The sequence below is a fragment of the Rhinocladiella mackenziei genome (genome assembly GCF_000835555.1).
Source record: "Rhinocladiella mackenziei CBS 650.93 unplaced genomic scaffold supercont1.12, whole genome shotgun sequence".
NCBI lineage: Eukaryota > Fungi > Ascomycota > Eurotiomycetes > Chaetothyriales > Herpotrichiellaceae > Rhinocladiella > Rhinocladiella mackenziei.
Window position 1 is genome coordinate 315,112 of NW_013550593.1, and position 10,110 is coordinate 325,221.

The 10,110-nt window shown below is 50.1% G+C and overlaps 4 protein-coding genes across 4 annotated transcripts in view; all 4 read left to right on the forward strand.

Moving 5' to 3' along the window:
• Positions 1–524: 524 nt before the first annotated feature.
• Positions 525–3,812, forward strand: Z518_11285 (uncharacterized protein; the record flags this gene model as incomplete). The annotated part of the gene is made up of 6 exons (XM_013411229.1): positions 525–934; positions 982–1,081; positions 1,169–1,334; positions 1,385–1,409; positions 1,463–2,038; positions 2,090–3,812. The coding sequence occupies 6 exons, from the start codon at positions 525–527 to the stop codon at positions 3,810–3,812; spliced, it is 3,000 nt and encodes a 999-aa protein (XP_013266683.1).
• Positions 3,813–5,700: 1,888 nt separating this feature from the next.
• On the forward strand, positions 5,701–6,108 carry Z518_11286 (uncharacterized protein; the record flags this gene model as incomplete). Its single annotated transcript, XM_013411230.1, has 1 exon — positions 5,701–6,108. One exon carries the CDS (start codon positions 5,701–5,703, stop codon positions 6,106–6,108), a length of 408 nt encoding a protein of 135 aa, XP_013266684.1.
• Positions 6,109–7,310: 1,202 nt separating this feature from the next.
• Positions 7,311–8,090, forward strand: Z518_11287 (uncharacterized protein; the record flags this gene model as incomplete). The annotated part of the gene is made up of 1 exon (XM_013411231.1): positions 7,311–8,090. One exon carries the CDS (start codon positions 7,311–7,313, stop codon positions 8,088–8,090), a length of 780 nt encoding a protein of 259 aa, XP_013266685.1.
• Positions 8,091–9,041: 951 nt separating this feature from the next.
• Z518_11288 (uncharacterized protein) overlaps positions 9,042–10,110 on the forward strand; it is a gene marked incomplete at both ends in the record, with an annotated part of 2,541 nt that continues 1,472 nt past the window's right edge. Inside the window, one exon of the mRNA XM_013411232.1 lies at positions 9,042–10,071. Coding sequence (XP_013266686.1) covers positions 9,042–10,071 — 1,030 coding nt within the window. The remainder of the gene's footprint in view (positions 10,072–10,110) is intronic.

The following is a 10,110-nucleotide window of genomic DNA, read 5'->3' on the forward strand; positions in this document are numbered from 1 at the left end:
TCTTCGAACTGCGCAGATAACCGGAAAAATAAAAATCCGGACCAATCAAAAGCGGTGTACAGAATAACAAAATGTGGTGTACAGAATAACATTACCCTACTTGAAGAACCTCTGATTATGTAATCCTTGGCATGTGATCCCGTGACACCGTGGTAAGCGGTATGTACCGCCCTCGGCTAATCTTCCGGGCGATCAATAACTTAGCTTAGTTCGACACAGGGCTTAACATGGGCACGCATGGGTCGCAGGTGCTGGGGTCTGCACGTGGTATCACGGCTTAGCGTCGATCGCAGCCTCAGACGGCCTTCTCTTCAAATAATCGTCTTGTTCTCCCTGCCATCAACGTCCGCCGCGAAGACGACTCCGCACGGACGATACCAACCGTGCAACGTTACTTCAAACCTACGACTCTCTGACTTGCATAACAGCAACCGTACGCTGCGTCTCTCGTTACCTTCAACAAACGTTATCAGCGATTAAATCACCGACCTCGCAATCCTTCTTCCTGACCGGCGAATCTCACAATGGATCCTCTGTCCATAACGGCCAGCATTTGCGCTATTTTGCAGCTCACTTCAACGCTCACAAGCTACATCAACGACGCTAAAAATACTACAAAAGAGCAAGCTCAGTTAGCGATCGAAGCCAGCAATCTCTACACGTTATTGACGACTCTGCGATTTCGAGTAAACGAAGCCCGATCTGACGACCCCTGGCTCAATCAAATACGGTTACTGGGAATGAAAAATGGCCCGTTGGACCAGTTCAAAGATATCCTCGAGACAATGGTGGAACAAGCATCATCATTCAGGAAAAGAGACCAGATCAAGTCCGCGGTGTTATGGAAGTTCACCAGACAAAATGTGGAAAATACGTTGGCGCGAATGGAGCGGTTGAAATTACTGGCCAATTGTGCCTTGACAAATGACTTAACGTGTGGACAACAATACCGGGAATTTGAGAACATACTAATATGAGAAGGACGCTGTCGAAGGCTATTCAAGGTGACGTTGTCGCCATAAGGGAACAGAACAAGCGACTTCAGAGTCGCACGGACGCGATTCATGACGACGTCATCATTGTGAAAGAACAAATCGAGACCCTTGCGGATCGTGAGCGACATGATTACCCATACAGAGAGCTGAGCTAAAACATACCGACCACAGAGGAGCAGCGGAATCGATTGTCACAATGGTTGAGGCTACCGGATCCATCGACCAATTACCACACGGCACTTCAAAAGCGCCACCCTGAGACTGGGCTATGGCTGCTCAATGGTCAAGATTTCCGCGACTGGAAAAGCTCGACATCTTTGATGTGGCTTCACGGGAATGGTAGGTCGTTATCGCCATATCTAATGAGCAGACTTGACAGAACTTCGCAGCGGGCTGTGGTAAGACCCTTCTCAGGTAAGCTCGACGAAAGCTGTATCTAGAGAATATGAGGCTGATCGACGGACCAGTGCCGCCGCGCTACAGCATATTCTAGAGCATCAGCAGTCTCACCCCGACATCATCATGGTGAGCTATTTCTACTTTGACTTTAATGATACCGAGAAGCAGTCCTGGCAAAACGCTGTCCGGTCATTGCTGTTCCAGCTTGCTCTTCAGTGCAGCGATATTCTTCAGGATCTTGAAAAGCTTTACCAAAATTGCGGGAAAGGACAGTGGCCGACTTCTGGATCCGCCATACAGTCACTATATAGAGAGGTAGTGGCTCGTCCCGGACAGAAGTATATCATGTTAGATGCCCTAGATGAATGTACAGACCGGAAAGAATCGTTGATCTTTCTCCGCGAGATGATGAACTCAACACCAGACGACCTCCATGTCTTGGCCACCAGCCGCCCGGAAAAGGACATCGAAGACAAATTGAGCTCAATTACCACCCACAATATTAATGTTCAAAGTGCCCTGGTTAATGGCGACATATGTGTTTACATTTGTGATCGGGTGGCGACAGACGAAACGCTAAGGAAGTGGCCATCATCCGTGCAGGATGAAATCGCGACTAAACTAATAAAACATGCTGGTGGCATGTATGGATAGTATTTCCCTACATGGTACGTAGTGTCCTAACAGCAGAATAGGTTTCGATGGGTGGATTGTCAGTTTGATTCTATTCAACAATGTGTCAAGTTGAGCACCCTCAGAAAGACGCTGTCATCCCTGCCAAAGACCCTAGACGAGACGTATGACCGGATCTTGCAAACTCTCGAACCGACCCCTCATTTTCAAGATGCTGTCAAAGCTCTGCGATGGCTATGTTTCTCGGAGCGTCCTTTACAATTAGCAGAAATGGCCGAAGTTCTTGCGATAGAAAATGGGAATGAGGGTGGATTCTTCCCGGAGGAACGTCTCCCCGATCCGAGAGATGTGATGGTTATCTGTTCGAGTCTAATCACCTTAAATTCCATCGAAAATGAGGAAGATAAGAACCACGCTCAGGATAGCGGTGTTGAAAATCGTTGCCACATCCGAATTCAGCTCGCACACTTCTCTGTCAAGGAGTTCCTCTTATCTGATCGGTGTGGCTTTGGATTGGATTTTCGACCCCAAATATGCCACCTTATGATTGCGGAGGGTTGTCTGCATTATTTGCTACACCTTAGTCAGAACAAACCCCTAGCTGAAGAGGTCATCAAGGAGTATCCGCTGGCCTCATACGCAGCGAAGCATTGGTGGCAGCATGTACAAAATATTGGAGGTATGCTAAACGACACCTTGTTAGATCTCGTGTTATGTCTCTTAACCGATGAGGATACGACTCTGCATTCGTGGATACAGCTTTACGAAATTGATAGACCATGGAGAGGATCACAGTTATGCCTAAGGTCTAATGAAATTGCTCAGCCTCTCTACTATGCGGCATATATAGGCGTACCGGAAATTGTCGAGAGGATAATAAAACGAAATGTCGATGTCAATGCTCAAGGAGGAGAGTATGGCAATGCCCTGCAGGCCGCATCAGCTGGTGGCCATGACAATGTGGTGAAGATGCTGGTGGAAGCCGGAGCAGATGTCAATGTTCAAGGAGGATCATATGGCAATGCACTGCATGCAGCATCAGAAGGTGGCTATGAGACAGTGGTGAAGACGCTGATAGATGCTGGGGCCGATGTCAATGCTCAAGGAGGACGCTATGCACTGCGGGCCGCATCAAAAGGTGGCCATGACAAAGTGGTGAAGATGCTGATAAGTGCTGGAGGGGATGTCAATGCTCAAGGAGGAGAGTATGGCAATGCACTGCATGCGGCATTAGAAGGTGGCTATGAGATAGTGGTGAAGATGCTGATAGACGCTGGGGCCGATGTCAACGCTCGAAAAGGATTCTATGGCAATGCACTGCAGGGCGCAGCAGTTCGTGGCCATGACAAGGTGGTGAAGATGCTGCTAGATGCTGGGGCCGATGTTAATGCTCAAGGAGGATACTATGGCAATGCACTGTATGCAGCATCAGGATGTGGTTGTGACAAGGCGGTGAAGATGCTGGTGGAAGCCGGAGCAGATGTCAATGCTCAAGGAGGACGCTATGGCAATGCACTGCAGGGCGCAACAGTTCGTGGCCATGACAAGGTGATGAAGATGCTGATAGATGCTGGGGCCGATGTCAATGCTCAAGGAGGATACTATGGCAATGCACTGTATGCAGCATCAAAAGGTGGCCGCGACAAGGTGGTGAAGACGCTGATAGATGCTGGGGCCGATGTCAATGCTCAAGGAGGATACTATGGCAATGCACTGTATGCAGCATTAGAAGGTGGCTATGAGACAGTGGTGAAGATGCTGATAGATGCCGGGGGCAGATGCTAATACTCAAGTAGGAGAGCGTTGCAATGTAATGCAGTAGAAATCAAGGTGCGACGACCACGATCTCCCGTTGGTGTCTTCGATGCCAAAAGCTTAAATGTTGCCGTTGGGCTGCAAGAAGGGACCAACGGGGCCTTAACGTAGGTTCGATTCTCCGAACAGATCAAGATCTACAAAGAATAAACATCTACAGTCCCGTTACGACTGAGAAGCAAAATGGTATGGGAAGCAGAGGAAGCGTTAGACCTGAATGTATACTTGTTAGCACCGCGGTTTCGATAATCTTATCGATAATGAATCGATCGATAATCGTTATCGGTATTATCGATGTCGATGTCGACAATCGCTATCGGATACCTGACTCATTTTGTGCTAAGCGTTGTCGTTAAGATTGCCGTGATCGCGATCGTCGATAACCGATTATCGATGAAGACATTATCAAGACGCCTATTCGAAGGCCCATTAGGCCGAGGAACGCCGAGTGGAGACGGCCCGCTAACTAGAGCTAATCGTCCATCAGTGATCATCTTCACTCCGAATACTTCAACGCCATTTAGTTCATCATTCCCAACACCATCAGCACAGTCTTCGGCTCGGCGACTTTTGTGAACTTCCAGCTCCTTTTCTCGACCAAAGGGACAAACAGCAGTTCAAGACCGCGTCGTCCCCCCACTCACAGACGAGACGAGAACGACTAGCCTATAGATAGGACGTGACCATCGCCGCGTGAATCGAACAGCGATAAAAGACATTATCCGCTGTTACCCCAGCATGACGTACCAGAGGACCCAAAGTAAGTTCCCTTCGAGAACAACGATGGAGAAGATGACACGTTGGTGTCCCTCTAAGAGAAAGAGCTTAGAGGAGAAGAAGAGAAGATGAATGACTTGAACAGTTCCGGTTCACGGACATTTCTACGCCTCTCAGGCCCCGTTGGCTACGATAGAGTCGGCCCCTCTCTAGATGGGCCATGGACTGGATCCGATCAGGCTGAGGCTATTCTGAGGTAGCAAGATGCGCCATGCACGCTGACAAAGGAACGAGACCACTACCCCGGTCCCACTCGGCCACATGGTCCACGGATTGGATCCGATGGCTGTGGTATCTCGCGGGATCCGACTACGGCAAAGTGCCAACGTACTCACGTGTACAACGCTTCCGAAGGTCTTTACAAGCCTCGGCGTCGCCACATATCACAGATATTGGCGTCGACACGTGATGACAGCGAACTCCAGTTTGTCAGTCCCGCAGCGCCGGTAAGCCTAGAACCTTCAGTTTCTAGACGCTTGCCATCCGTTGGATAGAGGGGTATTGTGGATATGTCCCACCACAGAAACATTGACGAGAGGTTTCCATAGACGACGACGTTACAGATGGTTGCTCTGTGCGACAATGTAGCATTCGCATGTCTATAAAAGGAACCTCAGTACCTCGACAAGTAGATAGAGAACAGAGCGCTTCTTCATCTCAAGTTGCACAAGAAGCTTGACACCATCAACATCCGCTCCCGTTTCCCTTCCTGCCCACGACATATCAATGCGATGGCTGCCAACAACCCATTCCAAGACATATTTAACTCTCAGATTATTGATCCGCAGAATGTCTCACAAGTGCCAGATACAGATGAAGTTCACAGCCGCGATGCATCCTTCTTTCCGAACTCTGTTCCACCGAACGAGACCCCCAACGAGACTTTCGATGGGACACCGGCAACGCCCATGTTTAAGGAAAGTCGTAATTCAGGTAGAATGGAGCTGTGCTTGCTTCAACTAGCCGAATGGGATTAAGCAAAGGCATATGATGAACATCCCCCCACTCGCCTCTACCGATCGAAGAGTACCCGGTGGCTGGGTCTGCGTCCCCCCTAAAGAGCTGACGGCCGCCCGAGGCCATGCTGGATGGAGAACATGAACAATACACGCGTCAAGTGCCGCATGATAATAACAGCTATGTGCTAGGACAGATCCATAGTCACAATGTAGTAATCGCATGCCTACTTGCGGAGGTATATGGCACCCTCTCGGCGGCGACCGTGGCTAACAACATGTTGAGGATGTTTCCCGCGATCCGGTTCGGTCTCATGGTGGGCATTGGACGTGGGATCCCATGCTCAAACGAGGGCGTGGACATCAGACTAGGTGATGTGATGGTCAGTCAGCCTGATGGCACGCACAGTGGCGTAGTGCAATACGACCTCCGAAAGAATTTAGGCGACAGTGTGTTTGAGCGCAAGGACGTTTTGCGACCGCCCTCGACGCTCCCGTTGACCGCGATTGCCAACCTCCAATCACGACATTAAATGTATGGTAATCAGATCTCGGAGACTACTTCCGCAATAATTCAGCGATTACCGCGATTGGCCAAGGTAGAATATGAGCATCCTGGACCCAAGAGAAACGTGTTGTTTTGTAGCAATGTCAAAGGCCATAACGAAGGTGACCAATTGTACCCAATGCCAGAATGGGATCATCGACCGAGAGCCTCGTGAAAGTCATAGTCCGGAGATCCACGACGGGGTCATTGCCTCAGGAAATGAATTGATGAAGAATGTTGTCGAAAGGGATCGCCTGGGCCGGGGAGTTTGGCACTAAATGCGTTGAAATGGAGGCCGCTGGATTGATGAATGATTTCTCGTCAAGACTTAATTGGCGATTACCTATATCAAACAACATCGGGCCTGTTATACGTCCATCTTCTGGACAAATGCTACCTCTGAGGTCAGCCTCAAGGCGAGCTTGCAGAACGCAGCCTATCGAGGGTTGCCTCCTAGAGACGGTTAACAACCTTAACATGAGCAGATTTACATCCATGTCTCCAACTGGCTCTCTGAGCACGAAAATACTCGATGACTGCTCATATTCGATAACTACGCAGATCCCGATCAATATTGGCTTTAGAAAATATTCTATTCGTCGCACACGGCTCAGTCATCGTGACCACTCGACAGTCAGGCCGAGCTAACGGAAAAATGGTTAGAGTATGATCTATGAGCAAGACGAAAGTCTTCGCATTTCGGCCACCCGGTCAAGACGAGGAAATGTGGAATCTGATAGGGAAACCTTGTTCACGGGCTTGAGCGTCCATATAGTATCTAACTGCTCGTAAACCTGGGTGCTCGACAGCTGACCCAGAGGCTGAACGGGCATCCATTGGCTCTGGGCATGGCTGGAGCCTTTTTAGGTCAGGCTTCTGTCAGCTTTGCCCGGTATCTCCAACAATATGAAGCCAAGTGGAAAGTGATTGACTCGATGGAGGAGTTATCCGACTATCCTTCGCATACACTCTACAGCACGTGGAATCTATCGTAGCTTTATCTCGCATCAACTACTATTAGGGCACGGTTCATTCGAATATCTGCATTGTGTCTCTGCATCGTGCCTTCAAAAAAGATCTTCAATAAGGCATACGGTAGCAGAATTCGCCAATATCCGTGCTTCTCTTCTCTTCCTAAATTAATTCTGTAATAACCCTGATGATCCACAATCATAGACCCTCGATCCCATGGGCACGTCGGCATTGATGAGCTCAAAGCCCGCGGTTGACAAGGTCGAGCCAGGCCTCGCCGATGTTAGGAATCCTAGGCTCGGTGTTGGAGAATTCGAACTCCTGGCGGTCGACAGTCGCGAGCCCTTGTCCCTGCTCGCTGGTGTTGACCAGTCCAAACGGAAGGTTGGCAAGGTCGAACCAGGGTTCGCCGGTGTTGGGAATCACGGGCCCGGTGTTGAGGAATTCGAACTCTTGTCCGTCGACAGCCGCGAGCCCTTGTCCCTGCTCGCTGGTGTTGACCAGTCCAAACGGGGGGTTGGCAAGGCCGCACCAGGCCTCGCCGGTGTTGGAGAATTCGAACTCCTGCTCGTCGATAGTCGTGAGCCTAAGCCTGTGATTGTTGGCGATCGGAGGTTCAGTGTTGGTGAGTCCGACATCCGCATTGGCTATCTTAGGGGTCTTGTGGATCCTTCTCACGTGCTCATCGCGCTTGTCTTTCCTTGGAAATGGCTTTTTGTGGCCGTGGTAGCTTTCACTGCGGTCGCAGCCGTGTTCCGTGCACCAAAAGCGATGGGTCTTATTGTGGATCGCATTCCGATGACGAATCATGTCGCTTTTCCTCGAAAATGTTTGGCCACACAGGGGCAAGTCACAGGGGATTTTGGGGCGTTGAGGTCTGCGATTTGGACACGTCACCAACAGGGTCCGTGCGACAGGGCGGTGGCTTACCTAGCCGTGGTCGTGATCCCAACTTGGGTAGTCCAAACTGAGGAGGCATACCTGCGTCGATGTTAAAAAAAAAAAAAGGGCTCACGTATTGGGAGTACGACTGCTCGGTGTCGGAAGGTGTTGCTCCAAGTGGCCCAAGATATGACCACCGGTGGTGAGTGCCATCTCTCGGACCGGGGCTCGGCGGTTGACAGCAGAACTGAGTCGAGGAGTAGAACGTTCAAAGGATTCGAACGTTGAAGGAAGCAGAAAGCGGAAAGTCAGGGATCGTAGGATATTATCATTGTGCAATCAGAGGCGGTGAGAACTAGACACAGTTACTCTCTTATAATTGGATAGTTGGGGGGCGCGCCCCGTGACTAGGTTCAACGTCCTCCTGCTTTACGATATTCATTCATGATTGGATAGCTCTGATGCACGCCCTACTAGCCGAAACAAGCGAGAGGCTGGGCGACCGAGCGCCCTGTTTGGGGACCTTGACGATCACAACTTTGATGTGAGCAACACCGTATGCTGACCATTGTGCCAACTACAAAACATCGTAGTTGTAGTTTCGAGTTCATTATGCGCACATCTCACACCCTCAGAAAATTTTGTTCATCTTGGATTCGGAACCATGGACCTTGATGATGCCGACACCGGTCTTAGCCACAGAAATACGCAAGTTATCAAATGTGTTGACTGTGGTAAAACTTTCGATAGGCGAGGATTGTTCAAGTATGCCCCTCGCCTCGCTCTCGAAGTATCGTTTGGCACTAATTGAACGCTTTAAGCCGTCATTACAAAACTCATTCACGGCCATATCATTGCAATAGCTGCGGCAAGGGCTTTGCACTGAGAAGTGACCTTGATCGACACAAGGCAAGCCACCTGAATGTCCATCCGCAATTTCATTGCAAATTTCCTGGATGTAAGTTCAGGGGTACGTCGCGGAAAGACAATCTGCGCAGACATATTCGGAATAACCATGAAGGGAGGGGGAAAGAAGGCGAAACGTCCCAGCGTGACAAAGTCCAGATGCTCGTCAAGGAGTCAGTATTGGACCGGAAGCGATTGATGAAGGATTTAAATTTGCTCATAGCGGCGCGGAGTGGTGATATGCAGATTCTCAGGTTATTGATCGAGAGTGGGGCGAACGTTGCAATAACTTCCGATAAAGGAAAGACAGCTCTTCATATTGCCGCACTAAAAGGCAGTGTGGAATCTGTACGATTACTGCTTGACGCAGGAGCTGACATTAAAGCAAGGGACATTCGGGCAAATTCAGCACTTCACGATGCCGTGCATTCTGGCAATGTGCCAGTTGTGGAATTGTTAACAGCCAAAGGAGCCAGCCTCGCGAGCAGAAACAAGGATGGACATACCCCACTCCATCTCGCGGCCTTGAAAGGCCATCTCGAGATAGCACGGATACTGGTACGAAAGGGCTCAGATCTCAATGTCGAATCTAATATGGGGAAAACGGCACTCCACTTTGCAGCCAATATGGAACACGAAGATGTAGCGCAATTTCTGGTTTGCGCTGGCGCTAACATCTATGCAAAGTCTCATAACGGCAAGACAGCGCTGCATTTGGCGGCCGCAAGTGGGAACAAAACGATTGTGCGGCTACTGTTTGACACGACAAATGCCAAGCGAAACGGCAGTAGCAACCAAGCAATCCTACGGGCTGCGGTACGGAAAGGTCATGAAGACGTGGTGCAATTCCTCCTGGAAAATGGATTAGATGTCAACGCGCAGAATAAATACGACAGCAGTGCTCTCCAGGTGGCGGCATCAAATGACAACGAGGCCATCGTGAGGCTGCTGCTAGAGAATGGGGCAGATGTCAATACACGGGGTGGATACGGTGGAAGCGCTCTCCAGAAGGCGGCGTCAAATGGCAACGAGGCCGTCGTGAGGTTGCTGCTGGAGAATGGGGCAGATGTAAATGCACAGGAAAGATACGGCAGAAGCGCTCTCCAGGAGGCGACGTTTAACGGCAACGAGGCTATCGTGAAGTTGCTGCTAGAGTACGGGGCAGATGCCAACGCACGGGGCGGATGCGGTGGAACCGCTCTCCAGGAGGCGGCGTCAAAAGGCAACG